This window comes from Acromyrmex echinatior, chromosome 14 (assembly GCF_024713525.1).
Source record: "Acromyrmex echinatior isolate Ae372 chromosome 14, ASM2471352v2, whole genome shotgun sequence".
Classification (NCBI taxonomy): domain Eukaryota; kingdom Metazoa; phylum Arthropoda; class Insecta; order Hymenoptera; family Formicidae; genus Acromyrmex; species Acromyrmex echinatior.
In genome coordinates, this window is record NC_141865.1 from 2,946,235 (window position 1) to 2,964,603 (window position 18,369).

The 18,369-nt window shown below is 27.8% G+C and overlaps 1 protein-coding gene across 3 annotated transcripts in view; it reads right to left on the reverse strand.

The window, feature by feature from the left end:
• Regnase-1 (zinc finger CCCH-type containing protein regnase 1) overlaps positions 1-18,369 on the reverse strand; it is a 46,928-nt gene that overhangs the window by 10,236 nt on the left and 18,323 nt on the right. For all 3 annotated transcript variants that reach the window (XM_011059619.2, XM_087412908.1, XM_087412909.1), the window contains one exon: positions 8,428-8,701. In XM_011059619.2, the coding sequence (XP_011057921.1) occupies positions 8,428-8,701 (274 nt within the window). The remainder of the gene's footprint in view (positions 1-8,427; positions 8,702-18,369) is intronic.

Genomic DNA, 18,369 nt, shown 5'->3' on the forward strand with positions numbered 1-18,369 from the left:
AAAAGTTAAATCAATAATTGAGATAGCAACAAAAGAGAGCTACTTCAGAAGAGAAATAACTAGTGTTACAAAAAATAAAGGAGCTATGTGAAGTATTGTAAAATCATAGATTTTTTGTTTTGTAATGGGTTTATTTCGGATTCATGAATCTAAATACATTGTACACAAAAAGTTTTACTATTGTAAACGATTAATTTCTTTTTATTGATTTTTGTATAAAAAAAATATATTATAATTAATAATATAATTATATACGTATATATATATATATATATATATATATATATATATATATATACGTATATAATTATATTATTAATTATAATATATTTTTTATAATTATTATATATATATATATAATATTACGTATATATATATATATAATTATTATTATATAATTATTATTTTAATTTATATATATGAATGAACTGAATCTACATGTGGTAACAGAAAACTGTAATTTATAGTTTTTTAAGGATTTTTTTTTCATACCGGTTTGTACTTTTCCAAAGGCATTTGCGGTTTTTCTTTTATTTTGGAGAAGGATTTTTTATTCTGTATAAGGAAAACGAAATAGTTTGAGAAATATACGAACTAATGCTCCGTTGGTAACTCCAGCATCCCCTTAAATATGTATTCGAGATTAAAATTTTTCACTTGTTGCTTAAACTTATTCTAACCTTTCCAAATTCACGCCAAATAGGTTCTTTGAGTAAAGTGGATGGGAGCAAAGCGAACGGCTTGTTCTCTTTACTCGGTATGTGATTGCATTGAAAATACCGGGAAGATGAAGAGACAGACGATCTTTAGAGAACGAAAGGTACATGATTGTTCACATCTCACATTTTTTTTTCCTTAATGCAGTATGATGTATATTCTAAAAAAATCATCATCTGAAGATTAGATCCAGTGCATTAGAGTCAGTACACCAATGAAGGCTGAATCTCATGAAGGCTGCATTACATATAAAAGATTTGGCAGCTATTTTTGTGACGATTGCTAACACTGATTTTGATTTTTTTAATTCCATCCTCATTGCTCGAATGATTTATCCACTTTGTCCAGAGGGGTCGAGCAAAGCGGTTTCCCTTTTTTTACATTTTGACTAAAAAGACATTTAAATGTTCAAGTTTTTTATTATAATTTAATTTAATTTTATTTCAAAGTTGATTCCATTATTAGAATTACGAGAATAAAAAAGGTTTTTGATCTTAATTTTAACTGTGTCATTTTCTTCTTAAACCTTAACACACTCAGTAAGCAAGAAACGTTTCGAAACATTTCAATAACGTTGCAGTAATGTTACAACGTTATTGCAACGTTATTGAAATGTTTCAAAACGTTTCTTGCTTACTGAGCATCTGCTCAGTAGCCCGGACTTTCCCTACTTGTATACGACAATCTACAAATGTTACGCGATAAAGAACTTCGTTCACCAACAAGGAATTGGATGCATAAACTTTCATGAAGAAAATAGAAAGAAGAATTTGCTCATACAAAGATAACATCAACAGATAAAGTTCTAGTTGATTTAAAATATGTAATCGTGTGCAGCAAAATGATTTCTCTAGTGGGAAAGTGTTCCAAAAAAGAAAAAAAAAGATATTTTAATTGAGGTAATGATGAAACATGGCTACAATGTAACTAGTCCTCAGTGTTTATCCAAATTTTCCAGTTTAAAACGTATGTATAAAGTTTTTAAGGATCACAACAACAAGTTAGAGAATAGAACAAGAACGTGGGCATATTTTTTTGTAAGACATTTATTATATTATTTATTATATTATTTATTATATTATATTTTTTCCTTAAGTTAATTTTACATGTTCTTTTTTTTTACAAAAATATTAATATTTAATTAAAGAATACAGAATATTTAATTCTATTTTAATTTTTAGCTACTGCTTATTGTAATATTTACAGTAAATATATATTGTTTCAAGCAGTATACATTTACATATATCATATTATATCATTTCTAATATTTTGCATCTCAATATTATGCTCTAAAAGGATATCTTATCCCTAATGAAAAAATTTCGCTGAAATTATTCTACGTTTTAGAACATTTCAATGAAATTGCTGAAAATTTGCTGAAATTTCACTGAAAGTGAATTTTTCTAACATACTGAAAAACTGCTAAAATTGAATTGAATTTTCTGTGAAATTTTGCTGAAATTTCTTTGAAATTTTTACTCAGATTTCTCTGAAATTTTACTGAAAATGAAATTTTCCTCAGTCCTATGCTCAGTTCCCTTGCTCGTGATGACTTCTCTCATATACCTGTGGTGCGCTGATTGTACACAATTCCGAACGACGATTTATTAGAGAAGTGCTCTTGACAAAGATATTCTCAGTGATTTACCATTGCCTTCTGAGAGGAGCTACGAGCGTTCGAAAACATTTTTCGATTCTGCCTGGAATCGAACCCGGGATCTCTGTCATAGCAGTCTCATGCGCTGTTACATTCTACAGAATTTTATATGTATATACAAAAAAGCGGAACTGAATATATATCGCGTCTGTATATAAAACATCGTTACATATATTTACGTTCTGCTATACCTTAGAATAATTATTTACACTTTTATTAGTAATCTACTTCATAGTAGTAGTTAGTAGTCACACATGATAGGTTTTATGATGATTTCCAATGATTACACAGAAAATTGCATTTCTGCTGATTACATATCATTTTATTATGATTTCTGATGATTACATATGATTTCATCTAACTTCATGATTACAATTGATTGCAAAACAATTACATAGGGATTTCATAAAGATTTCATAATAATTTCGGAGATCCTGTCCCATGATTTCATTAAGTGGTTACCCCCTCGCTCAGAGAGTAAAGATTTAAAGAGATTTAGTATGATTATCTCGAATCAGCGTAATATATTATAGAAATTGTCACTGTTTATCGCGAATGTCGACCCAATAAAATCTAGGCCTAAAGAGCAAAACTCCGGACGTTAATTGTATACTGATTTGGTGAATACATTTGTTAATTGATTTATTATTATCTGTGTGTCATTCTTATAGCCATCTCTCTCTCTCGCTCCCCGACATTTTCCCCGCCAGTACCGATCCACCCCTGTTGCCATCGCGAATTGTAATTGTGCATAATTATTAAAATAATCAGAAATTAACAAAAGAGTGGCACACTCTCTCGTCCAACTTTTGTGAGGAAAGATCTTGGGAAAATTCTGTAAAATTCTCGATTCATCTTATAAAAAAACCTTATTCCTATGAAAATTATAATAGCGCATGCGACGAAGTTGTGACAGAATTAATTTGATGTAAGCACGAACATACATTGTAATCTGTAAATAGAGTTGATATATAGAGTATTCTATAAAAGATTTTAACATATAGAATATCGTATGAGATAAAGTATAAGTATTATGTGAAATATATAAAGAAATATCGAGTTGTTTGCTACATTCAAATTCAAAGCTGCTAAAAAGAGATATCGAAAAATATGCAAATTCGAGAAAGACTTTTTTAAAATCATTTAAAGAAATGGTTGACACTTTGAAGAAAAAATAATAATTATTTTTGTTACTTTTAACCTTTTTCCAATTACTATTTTTCCAATTACTTTTTTTCAATCAATATTTCTTTACATATTTCGTATCACTAAATTCATTACAGATATTATTTCGTTTTACTTAACTTGTATGTCTATTTCTACCTTCTATCAATGATTGTAAATTATAATTGTAATGAGATCTAACTTGGCCATTGTTAAGTCATCATTCTTTAATAAACAAATATTGTGTAAGACACGTGCTATAACAAAATCAGATAGGCAATCAATACGTTCCATATCAAGGACAGTAAGCAAATTTCTAAATCTTCCTTTAAGGAATGCGAATGTTCGTTCAATATTCATGCCAAGGAATGACAGAAATTGTAATTTTTTTGCCTGATTATTAAGTGTCTGTTGATGGTAAGATGTCATAATATTATCATGAATGGAATACATTGAGTCAGCTACTAAATGAGAATTATCTGGAAACTTGTATCTATCTTCTAAATATTCATATATTGTTTTGGATAAACAAAATACTCGTTGATCATGGACAGAATTTGTGTATCCGGCAAAATAATGGATAAAATGCAATTCATGATTACAGATAGCCTATTATTGAAAATAAATAACAAATAATTACATTTTATGTGTTAACACATTCTGTATACTAATTAAAATAGCATAAATTATCTGTAATTGTATTGTGATCCTTTTCTATTGACATAACAGTCAAGATTAATATTGATAGGTGCTTTTTAACATTTATATGTGCCATCAAATGAACCTATTACTTTAGAAAATCCACTGATCGTCTCAAATTTTTCAAAAACTTGTTGTTCTCTGTCATCTTTTGGCCAAGTGATACAAATTGATACAAACTTTACAAGAGCTCTTGTAACTCTCCTTACAGATTATTGCAATGCAATTGCTTTTGCAACATTAAATTTTTCATATATGAATCCATAAACAATAAAAATATAGAATAATAAAACTCTTCTTTCTCTTCCCTCTCTCTGTACGTGCATGCGTGCGTGCGTGTGTGTTTGTATTCAAAGTTATATAACAACCTATAAGTTATTAAACCGTAACTAGACATACCGATAATAATGATAGTCTTATGAGATTTAATACGTAATCAAATGTAGATCGTTGCATCTTAAAATTATTAAAGTATTATTTTAAAAAATCAAAATATTTTAATTTGTACAACATATGCATCTATAATCTAATTCTTTTTTACAACATAGAGTAAAAAATATTTATTAAAAAAAATATTTAAAAGTTAAAAAATTATATATGTATATCTACCTAAAATGTGATTTTAATTATTCGTCATTATATGATAGTACAATCTCTTCTAAATAATTTTTTAAACGAGGCTTATTGGCTTTTTGATACGAAAGAGCTAAAAATGTTTCTTTTAATTTTTCTTTATAATAATTATATTTTTGATTGTCATCCAGAAAATTTAATAAAATTAAGGAAATATAAGTGTTGAAATTATTTTTTCTTTATCCTCCAATTGTGAACGCTTTCTTTTTCATCTTTTTCTATCTCCAGTACACGGTTGCGAAGAATCGTTTGATGACAATTATAATTTGTTTAGACATGAATGCACTTTCGATGGAAAGAAACAAGAGATTATAAGACAAAAAAAGGTTACATTGAAAAAAATTTTACAAAATTGTAATATTTGTTTAAATAGTATCAATGGAAGATTTGCTTACGGTGAATATTTATTTTAAAAAATGATATTTAATTCAAAGTATCATTTTTGTATTGAATAGATATTATTCACTATAAGCAAATGTCCCATTGATACTAATAAAATAAATATTTATAAATTTCGTAAATTTTTATTTTCAGTGTATAAGAAGTGAATTACGGCTAATTACCGAATTACTGCTTAACGCTTACATAACTAAAACGAACAACTTCACCTATTCAATGTGAGTACTGACAAACTAAATTCGTCTGAAAACAGCGCTTATAAGCATGAATGCTTATAGCATGAGCGTGCAAACTGTAAAATGTAACTCCCAGTAAACGAGAATGGATTGAAATGGATTCAGATTTTCAGAAATACGGATTCATGAATGTTAAAATAAATGCTTTTCAATCCTGAATATATTTTTATTCATCTATAGGATTACATGAAGCAAATCGTCGATGTCTTTTCAATCTGTAAATAATATTAGCATTTTCTATGCATCTTGAATACTATTCAAAATTGTGAATAAGATATATAGTTTTTCAATTCATTTGAATCTAAAAATAATATCAACTATTTCTGTGTATCGTGAATACTGTTCAATTCTGAACAGGAAATGTTTTTAATCCAATGAATAAACAAAGTTTTTATTTAAAAATAAACCATAAATATTACTTACTAAATTTATTCAAAATTATGAGTAGAAAATTTTGCATTTTAATCCAACTAAGTTTAAAAAAAGTTGTAACGTAAAAATAATTTAGCTGTGTTCTTTTGTTTCTCTTTAGTTAGAAGTAAAATGAATAATGTGAACACTCGTAAACCAAACCGAACACAGCCAGAATATTACGCTGATCGTGGATTATCCAAGCGAGATTAGATTATCCGACTCTTACTTAGTGTCGTCTTATAGTAATGTAAATTAGAAGAAGTAGTGTAACAGGTAACGCAGAAGATTCATAATTTAGAGGTCCCAGGTCGAATTCCACTAAGATGCGTCTAATTTAAGATCCAACCGAACCGTTAAAGGCTTACTTTGTTGTTGTTGTTATTGTTGTGTATTCATATTATACAATTTTAATAAATTGTCTATTATTGATTATACACGCTGTTTGAACAATGCGTATGTTCCTACAATATTTTTCGTAATAAATTTATTTTCAGTATATTAAGATCTTTTTAAAATGATGCCAATTGCAATTATCTAAGTAAACAACAAGGTTCATGAAACGTCGGCATTAGCAATGGATCCCAACATGGCGATAACTCGCAAATTTCTTTGGCACTTCTGAAATTAGTAAATTGTTAAACAATTTAATTTATGATATTACTACGGTAGTTCAATCGGTTTACGTTTCAAGACCAAAAATTAATTCGAACAATTTAAAAGTTTGCATAGGTAATATATAAATTTATATAGAATTATTTAAGCACACTTAAGATTCAGTTTGATCGTTAAAGACTTGCTTTCCTTTAAAAAAGGAAAACTTTTTTGTGCATTTGTTTTATTAGTTCAAAGATTAAATATAACGCTTTGGTCTCTGTCTTTCCTAAATTCACTATTTTACATTTTGATTTTGAATTATTTTTATAATTTTGATTTCGAATTTATAAAGATTAAATTGTGTGATTGCACTATTTATATATGATTCAACGAAAAAGAAATCTCATCCGTAAAAGGCTGCGGGATATAATATGTGTCTCAAGATCAATATCGTATTTTGCATCATAATTAAATATATACAGGTATTAAACACACACATATATATATATGTTAAACATATATAGATTTTCCTAGAGCAAAATTTTCATGGATTAAGAAAAACCTTGCGAACATCTAAAGGTTAAAAATCATTCTATTGTTTCGAGACAATATCTCAAATTTCTCATAAAAGGAAATCAAATAAAAATTTAATAATTTTTGAAACATTGACCAACTGTAACAAACTTTGAATATAAGGGTGTTTTGATGTATAATAAGTATGATGTATAATATCTACTTTATTTGTTGTCTGATTTCAATCTGAAGAAAAAAAATTTACTCCCAGAAATTAGCCTGTTTTTTGTTTTATTCGTCAAGAAAAGAAAATAGAATAAAATATTCTAAAGAAACTTATATGTTTTAATAAAAATTATTAAAATTAGTAAATTTCAAATCAATTGTTTAAATAATTATAATATAAAAAATATATAAGTAAAAACAGAAATAGATACCTATTATTAAAATTTTTATAATGTTTTAAAAAGCTCCGCACAAATCTTATGAAAAATGGATTTTGTTGTTTCAAATTTTAATATTTTGCAGCTCATGCAGAGCTGATTAAAAATCCTTACAGGCACGAAATGCCTTAGTTTTTTCCGCAAGACCTTCAGAAAATTTACATTTTATATGAAAAAGTACAGAAAAATCAAATAAATCTTTTTATTCTTGTGCGTGTATCAATGATATGTTTATGATTTTAATTTTGCGCCCGTTCTCATAACGCATAACGCGTAAAAAAATAAAAACTAATCAAAATCCTTTATTTCTTTCCTTTCCATGATAAAGGACTCTGATTGGACTTGATTTTCTTATGTCTCATGTTTTATGTGTTATGTAAAAATCTGTGTCGTGGCTCTTAATATTTTGTGCTCGAATATAATGTGCTGCCCCAACTCTTGTTCGCTTCTTTCTCATCACTTATCACAGAGAAATAAAATAGGAATTCTCAATTTTTGGAAATCCTAACATGCTTCTTGAAATTAGAAAATAAAATGAAGCTTTTTTTCAGGATGTTTTATATCGTAATAATATTTTTTAAATTATTGAAAAATGTTTCTTGATACTTTTTACTTAGTATTATGTCTGACAGATTTTTCCGTGACACATATATGTATAGTGTGTATATCCATGATATATTATACCGTATTTTTAACCCAATGTTAATAAAAAAGATTTATCTTGATTATTTTTCCCTGTAAGCTGTGATCTTTCGAAGGTCCTAGAACAAAACCTAAAGCATTTGAAGATTTGTACTCGTGAGAACTTTTAATCAGTTTGACAGCTACAAAATATTAAAGTTTGAAGCAATCTTATCGAAACCTATTCTTCATAAGATTTGTACGAAGTTCTTTTTTAAATTGGGGATTTTCTATCTTGTCTGTCATAGCAATAGCAGGAAAATTTGCGAAGGCCTACCTGGGTTTTGCGTAGGTGGTGGTCCCTGGATGGTAACGTACTCCGCGAACTCTGCCGCCAGGGTGTCCGATGTGGTGCGAGACACATCCGAGTGTGCTGGGGATATCTGCGACTCCGATCGTGGACACCGCGTCGCTGCTGTCGTTGTCATTGTTGTTGTCGTCGTCGTCGCCGTTGTTGTTGTCGAATCCTCAGCCTCGTAGTCGCTGTCGTATGAAGAGTCCTCGGCGTCTGGCATGCTGCCCGTATCCAATACTGTGCAGTCTACGTATCTCTACAACACGATGATATTGTTTACAATATGAGTTGTCGTTTTAGAAATATTCTGCATAATAAAGGTATAAATGGAGGCATTCTCAACAATCATGTACATAAAGAACAATATTAAAAATATGCAAATATTCTGTTAATACATCTTTTTACATTTTTGCAATATTGCAAATGAAACTAAAGAGACTTGCACTAACATCACCGAAAGATTTTACAAACGTTTCCCTAATATTTCAGAAATGTTTCTTACAGACAGAAGCGGACATTTTAACGTTGCTGCAATCTTGCAGAGACTTCTCAGAAACATTACGCAACGTATAGCTGCGATAGTTTCAATGTTATATTCGTGCAACATTATAGAAATCCTTGGTTTGTTTTTTGTTCCTGTACTAGACTGTTCTAGAACTCTCTTTCTCGCTTTAAACAAATATCAAACGCATATCTTACTTTAAGTTCCAAAAGTGTACACTAGTTCAGTCACAGAAAACAGACCTCTTCTGCTATTAGGAAAGTTGCACTCAGCGTCGTCTATAGGTCTGTTCTTTTGGCTAAAATTTTGCATCAGTTTATCTTTCTTCCTCTTCTTTCCTTCTGGAGAGAAAAGGAAGAAAGATAAATTGGTGTAAAAGTTCAGCTAAAAAGAACAGATCTCATACTGCGATTAATTTGAATTAAACGTTTTATTAAGAGCTAAAGTCGTACTATGCATACCAATATTTATAGTGCGTTTATTTTACAACAAATATAAAGAGCAAAAAGTAATATTTTACGTTTCTTTGCAACGTTTATTTCTTATTTACAAAGTTTCCATTTATACATTTATGAAATATATATACGTATATTTTTTAAATACAGAATACAATTTATTGTATTCATTCTAGGAGTTTTACTTGAGTAATTGTGGAAAGTATATATGTAATGTGAATAAACCTACAAAAATAAGTTTGTTTTTTGTTCCTACACGAGGATTGTAATACAACTAAACTGAATTATAATCCAATTATAATGCAATCTAGAATTGACGAGTGTAAGCGTGCAAGGAAAGAATAAAAAAACAGAAGATAAAAATGGAGTCCCATATTGTTTATATGAAAGTATGATGTGATGAAGATAAAGTATCAATGCAATTCCATTATTAAGAAAATTCTTATTGTTAATTAAAGATAATGATGAAATAAATAATGATGATATAAAATGTTTTTGTATGTAGCTAGATTTAAGCCTATTCACAATGTGCTCTTTGTTTTCCTATTTCTTGCTTTTTACCTCTTGATTTTTCCCCCTTTACAACCGTTTTATCGACAGAGAATTGCATTTTTTGTTACGTATTTCTTGTTTTTTCTGAAGTTCGATAACTTTTATCTTGAGCGATATAAAACAAAAAACCGGATAAGAAGCAAAAAGACAAGATGTAAAAAATAATAAAAAGCAAGAAACAGGAAACAAAAGCACATACAATAGAATAGGCTCAAGCCATAATAATTAATTGAATATATTAAGCCATAATAATTGAATACAATAGATTTGAAAAGAATAATTGATTATAATTGTTTTATTTCTTACGGGTGCGGACTTATTACTATTGTTATATTGCAGTCTCTCTCTCTCTCTCTCTCTCTTTCTCTCTGTCTCTCTCTCTCTGTCTCTCTCTCTCTAAGCAACGCTAAATATATAATATTAAGTTGAGTGACTTGAAAGCGCCATTTTCTCAAATTCAGGAGAAAACGTTTTTTTTTTACCATAATTTTGTCACACATTTAAATACGATGCTATAATACTTATTTTAGTATTAAAATTAGATAAATTAATTTTATTTCTCTGAAATTTTATAAATTTGCAGAAAAATGAGTTCCAAAATTTAAAACTTCAGCAAAACTTCAGCAAAATTGTTCCACCAAGACAGTTACGACAATTTTTGAACAAAAAATATATTATTTTCAAGATTTAAATGTATATAAACGGAATATTTATTTTTAATTATACTGTACTTGCAAATACACAATACAATGTGTACTTTCCAGCAACAAAACTGTGTGACACAGAATTGCACAACGTCGACTTATATCTAAAACGCTGTTTAGCTTTTCAGTTTCACCGCTTGAGCAGTTATTTTACATAACTCACTAAGTTTTCCGGTATACACGATGAATTGTGGTAAATTTGGTCAACGATTTGTAGAGGAAAGTCGCCGATATAGGTCTCCTAAAACGACATCCTCTTATTTTTCAAAAACTAATTATTGCACTTTATTAATACTAATAAAATCATAATCTGTTTAGCTAATTAAAGAAGTAAAAAATCATTATAATTCACTCAACATAATTCGTATATTTGTGGCTTGTTTCTATACCAAATCAGCTAAAAACGAATTCTAGGAAAATAAAATTCTTACAATTTTCTTTTGCAAATTGCATAGTTTAAATAATAGTGACTATATTATTGATGAATATTATGTCGTTTTAATTGCTTGCAATTTCCTAAATCAATTTTATTTATATTATTCTTTTTCATAATACGATTTTAAATTTAAAATTGAAATGGAGTGTAAATCGCCATCTGTAAAACAGACCATGACTAACTTAATCTTTATAATGTTGTTTTATAGTGTCAAATAATTCTATTGCAGTTGAAAGCAATCGTGCGTATATGGAAAAGCTTTTGAAAAACTGTCGCATATTTGCATCTTGTAGAACAGCATAAAGTAAATATGCATATAATTCAATGAAAATGTTTTATAATATAACGAAGTGAAAAAATTCTGGAAAATCTTATATATATACATTCACTTGTAGGTACAAATAATTTCTGTAAAAGAAAAAGAATAGGAATACGTAATGTTACTGCCTACTGTGTCAATTTTGGAGCCCATTTTATCAGATGCTCATTTTTGGTTATCTTACGAAAAAAATTAATTATTGCAAAATTACAAACAGTATTATAAAAACTGCTTATACTATTTGATAGAAGACACTTTTTAGTTGGTACTTATGTTTAATGTTGGTACTTATGTTTAATGTTGGTACTTAAGTTTTATTTTTACCTTTTGTTTAAGAAATATTGTGTAAAAACAAAGTGATACATCGGTATTGGCGACTTTCCTCTAATGATTTAATTAACAAAAATTGAGTCATCAAAGAATTTCCCAAATGCGAATGTTAATTTTAGCAAAATTCTATATAAATATTTATTTAATGGTTATTTGATTTACTTGTGGAATGAAGAAGAAATTTACAATTTTGTCTTTTTTATAAAGTTATTATTAATTTGGAATGAAGAAGATGAAATGTTTCTAAGAATCAAACTATTATAGTTCTTTAAGTGTTTGAATTTTAATAAAAACTAAAAAAATTAATATAAATGTTTCGATTCACAATTTTGAGTCATCTTCAGTACAATAATCGTATATTCGGAATTACATATTCGCACATGTCATTGTAGAAATCATACGATGTTACTATAGTCAAACAAATAAACTTTTAGGAATTCAGTCATTAATTCATAACTATCTAGTGAATACAAAGTTACATATGATGTGTCTGTATTAGGTGTAATTTCGAAGAACTCAAAAGAAATTACTTGTATACTGAACATGGATAGGATATAAAGTAATTGATGCAATTGTTTACAGAATTTGAGGATTTACGGAGGAATTGATACGCCTACCCTTTTTTCCGTTTTAATTTCAAATATTTAATTTATATGTAAATCGATCATACACGTCTATTTCTATGATGGACGAAGTTAATATATTAGAGTTAATTAGACGATTGAAATCAATAAAAGTTAATTTTCGTCGATTCAATTATTATCGTAGTTTGACATAAAACGATATATTACATATATTTTCTATATTTAAGAATGACACTATATAGATATTTGATCACATTTAAATTTTTATAGAAAAAATTTTTTTTCTATCCTTAAAAAAGTTCAAATTTTTTGTATCAAATCAAGTATATATTAAGGAAAATCGAAACTTTGATTTAAAAATCGTTCACTAGCGATATCTAAATCTTAATATTTTTTGATAAAAATTTAGAGGGGGGGGGGGGAAATTCTAAGACGAAAAGCTCTCTACCAAAAAGCGATCCGATGAGTAGAATTTGATTGATGAGATATTGAAGTTGACGAATAGGCGCGCGTGAAATTCGTGCGATCAGGATCGGCACAACCGAGACTGACGCGAGGTACTTTAAACATTTGTATTGTATCAAAGCGTGTTTCTTATTACTTTTTGTATTTAATTTAAATAATTAGTAAAAACATCCGCAAATTATTTAAAAACAATAAAAATTATTTATAAAATGTTGTTTAAAATTTTTTAATAATAAAAAGATTTAAGAAATATCAAAGTTATTATAAGCAATGATACAATTATTTAAAAAAGTTTATTATTGCTTTAAAAATTAAAAAATTTTAAATAATTGCTTTAAAAATGTAAAAAATGTTTCAAAATTCTCATTTTGTTTTAAAAATCTTAAAAATATTTAATACAATCTTAAAATTGTTTACAAAATCTTATCATTGATGCGCTACAAAAATCTAAAAATTGATTAAAATAGTATACAAACACTTTTAAAAATTAATAATTGCTTAAAATACCTTAAAATAGTTTACAAAAGTTAAAAATTATTATAAAACTCTATACATCTTTTTTACTGTTTTAAAAGTCGAAAAATTATATAAAATATCTTAAAATTGTTTTAAAAGTTTTAAATTATTATTAAAATCTGCAATTTATTGTTAAAAAATACTAAAAATTGTTTATTAAATATTAAAATCATTTTGTTGTAATAAGGGCCGGTTATTCCACTTTTGGGTAAATTTTACCTGTTAAGTAAATCTGGCAATCCACGTATGTGATTGAATAATCTTGTTACTTATCCAACAGGTAAAATTTACCAAAACGTGGAACAACTGGCCTAGATCATATAAATAATAGAACATATAAATAATGATCATTTAATGCTTAATAAGTTATTTATAAAGCATTATTTAAATTGATTAAATTAAATTCAACATTCTTGATTTTTATTAAACCTAATAACATGAACCAAATATTTATTAAACTAAATAACATAAAATAAAATAACAAAAATAACATAACAATAAGTGTTCAAAGTGCTCACCTTGAACTTTGATACACAGATGTGCATGTGTTATTAAATTTCGATAAGTTCTTTGTATCATTTGTGATATAATTATTTTTAACGATTTAATTAACTTTGCCAGTAATTCAATATCACTACTGATAGGCTCGCGATACTTATACAAATTCCTTCCTGTTTGCATACAAAAAATCGATGGGATTTAATTCATATACGCCTTGTGTTAGTGTATCTAATCAAAACATTTTTTTCAGCGTAAGATTTCAATTTTGTAGATATATTTGCGATGTCGTATTATTTGCATTTTCGCCTTTGATAATTATATTTACAGTCGTCATCGTAAATTATAACAGATGACGAAAATTATAAAAAATATCAAAAAATGATAAAAACAATAAAAATACTGCGGTACATAAGCATGAACATTTTTTTAAAATAAAATTTCTCTTATTTATCAAACGACACATTTGTATTGTTAATATTTTTTATTTGTAATTAATATTTTTTTAAACACTATGTAATATCGCAATTTAAAAGTGAGAGATTGGAAAGGTATTCGCGCGTTTCTGATTCGAGAAATTATCTTAAATGGGGCATAGCTCTCCCAGGTTGGCGGATGTAACCATTAGCGGAGATCCAGGTGAAAGTAGAGAGACGCGAGGACGAAGAAGAGAGAGAGAAGGGGAGGGGAGAGGAAGAAAGAGAAAGACACACACACACACAGCAGAGACACGCACGCACGCACGTACGCATACATACACCATACCGATTATCAAAATCGCTTGTTCCCACTAGCAGAACAACATAATGTTACAAGTAGATTAGAGTGACAATGACAATTTTTATATCACTCACTTCTCAAAATGCACGAGGAACACATCTAGAAAGTTACATAAGAATAGGGTTGAAGTATTAACAATTAAGGATATAGGCTCTCAAATTAGAAATTTAAAAATTATGAAATTTGGTAATACACAAGGAATATCTAATATATAATAAGCAATTGTTTTTGTTATCCGAATTCATCCTAAAGGAGTGTAAAATCAATCTTTGAAGATTATCCTATTTTTAGTTTTTATTTTATTATTTATCAACAAAAGAAACAGAACAAAATTTCAGAGAAAAAAATTTATTTCTTAAAACAAGATTTATTGATTAGGAAACTTATTAATTATATAAACAAAATTATCGAAATACAGCCAAGAATGAGCGTACCATAATATGTAACAAAAAGTGGCAATAATGACGTCTCACTTGAAATGAACTTGTTCCAATTTCCCTACCTACGTATTTTATGCATCAGATAAACAGCTAACTTCAACTAACTGTAAATATTGATAAGTGAACACATTTATTACTATTATACAGTATTATACCTAAAGAAGAAGAAAAAATATCAATATTGAGAATATATTACCTGTTTTTTTGTTTACATATTATATATATATTTTTTTGTAATTTTTTAAACAATGAATATGTTTCCTAATCAGAAGCAGAATCGATTATTCGGTGAGTATATATGGACGGTATAATCTGACTACGAAATTTATTGACTTGGAATACCGCTTTTCTTCTCTCCCTCCTTCATAAATGGTAGATTGATTTTTTTTCATTGGTCGATTACGAGAACCGAAATTGAATTAGTGACGTTGTGTGCATCACGCCGTGATAAATTTTTTAACAACCTTGCATCGTCGCCCACCACTCCCGGATCTAGCTTAACATATCGAGTACACGTGAAGAGTAACGGACAACATGTACATAGCATACGTGACAAAGACAAAGAAAGAGAAAGAAAAGAGAGAGAAGGAAGGAAGGGAGAGAGAGAGAGAGAGAGAGAGAGAGAGAGAGAGAGAGTCATCTCTATTCTCTATTCAAATTTAGGAGTGACATTAAAATCTGGATCTTCTTTCTCGGAATTTTATAGAAGAAAAATATTTTTTATTTCTTTTTACTTACATTCGACAGTTTGAGAATTTAAAAATACAAACTGTGTATAATATATTGTACTTTTCATTGCAATATATTCACACATGAAAACTCCATCACTATAATATACATATATAATATACACATATGTATGTGTGTGTGTGTGTGTGTGTGTGTGTGTGTGTGTATGTGTGTGTGTGTGTGTGTGTGTGTGTGTGTGTATGTTAATAGAGAATAGTTTCTGTCATTACGTACATGCACACACACATGCACATTATTAAAATATTAATAAATTTCAATCTATAATATATTTTTGTGGTCATGCGATTTACCGGATACATTTTCATGATCTTTTTTGCGCTTTCTGTATCGATGTCGAAATTCGAAAAGAAACCAAGGAAACATGAAAAAGGCACTTTTTTTTATAAATTACATATTAATATACATATTTGATAAATTTTTTATGTAAAGATATAATAAATTTTTGGAGCACAAATTCGAACATATACTCATACATATTTTGATGAAATATCGATCGCGAATGTCAGCTAGGATTTTAATAGAAAGTCTGCGAAAGGATAGATCAACCGGAAGACGACAATTTTCCAAAGAAAGTCGCTGCGTATCTTTTCTTCCGTGCTGGTTCTCTTAACATTATTATTCGTTTTGTCATAAAGGAACATCAAATACATACCTATATTTAATTTTTAGAATCCTTCAAATATGGAATGGACAATAAAATTATAACAATAAGTAATATACAATAACAAATTGGTAGTTCATATCAGATGTTCGTCTATTTATCTTTTTCAAATTAAGATCCTATTAGTTTATAAAGCATTTTAAATATGATTATTTAAAAAATAACTTTTTTCATACAAGAACAAGGGTAATTGTTTCCCGTAGTTTTTTAAATATTTAATAAAATGTTTACTGAAATTCATCGCATCAAAATTTTAAACTTACAGTTAAAGTTGCAAATAAGGCTATTTAATGTATTTTAACATATTATAACTCTATATAATGTATTAGGATTTTCAGTTCTTAAAAGGAATTTTTGTTGGAGATGTTGCGTCGCTTTCATTAACTGATGGAATTTGCGCCTTTGATCTCTGCTTGAAATTATATGATGCATATTTTTATGCTTTTTATTTATTTCGCGTGTTTACTTATATAACTTTGCCGTTTTCTTAATAAATTTAAATATGATACTAATTTTGTTTTACATTATGTTATTTTCTTATTAACTCATCAAACAAATTTTCCCTCCCTTCCAAGTCTTCTTAGTAAAAATTTTTATTTATAGAAAAAAACAAGTTTGGAAAAATGTAAAAAAATTGCTTATACATAATTATGCATAATTTTATATATAATTATATGTAAGTAATTTTTTTACATTTCTTCAAACTTGATTTTTTTCCATAACAAATTGTGCAAAAATTATCTTTTTAATTATTTTTTATGTTTTCACATTATTATTATTATTTTTATTACACTAAAAAATAATTAATTTTTTACAAAAAAAAGAAGAATGTATGGACATATTTCATATATAATTATATACGTTTATGAATATTTAAGCATGTTATGTATGTTTATACATATTTATATATATTCATGCATGAAAAATTTTTTACCGGGTTGACGACTAATTAGATGCCCTCCATTTAGTCGATAAACATCATTCTACTTTCGCTTTGAATTTAGTGAGAAATAAAGATAAGACGACACTTGTGTCATTAAATAGAAAGCACCTATTGTAAATTTATAATATTATTTATAAAAAGAAATTCGTTGTGTGAATTATGCTTAAAACTATATAAATATTTAAGTCAAAGTCAAATAAGTTCAATCTAAATTGAAAAATCCTGTCCATAAATTATATTATTATTCTAAAAATTCCAACTTTTTTTTTCAAATTGTAATATTTATCATATTAATTCCATTTTATCAACTGTGACATCAGATTAATATTTTTTAAGCACAAATACTGTTATAACTGTAATCGATATCGGTAAATAGGTTTAGAATAAGGGAGTTAACTTCGATGACCTTGACATTTGACGTTGTTAAAGTCATGATCTTAAGTGATCTCCGACAGGAGATTTAGTACAGTACGCCTGTTATAGCCGGTGCTCGTTATTTATTAAAAAGTTTTAATAATGTTTTTGAGGTTTTCACGAGTATTTTCTTCAAAGATACTAAAAGATTTGCGGGTTATCACCGTGTCTTTGTCCATTGCTAATGACAACATTTCTTAAACCTTGATGCGTTCATTTCATCAGAGCGCACTGATACTGACAACAAGATAATTTTTATAAACAGAATGTAATTTTTCAACACGATGTATATTACTATATATGCTACATATCTTCTGCTATATAATTTACACAATGTTCGTCTTTTATGTCAAAACAGGATAAAGCAGGCATTTCTCATCCCGTCTCCTGTTTAGAGGTGTTCGATTTTAAATGTGAAGGGAAGTCCACCCCATGTTTCTCCCCTTGCTTAGGAGCGTCCAATTTTCGACGAAAAGCGAGGTTCACCTCATCCGTTATTTAGAATAGTTTATGATTCAAAATTTGAACCTACATATAATATTATCTGCTTTAATTAAAACGACTTTTTACCTGTA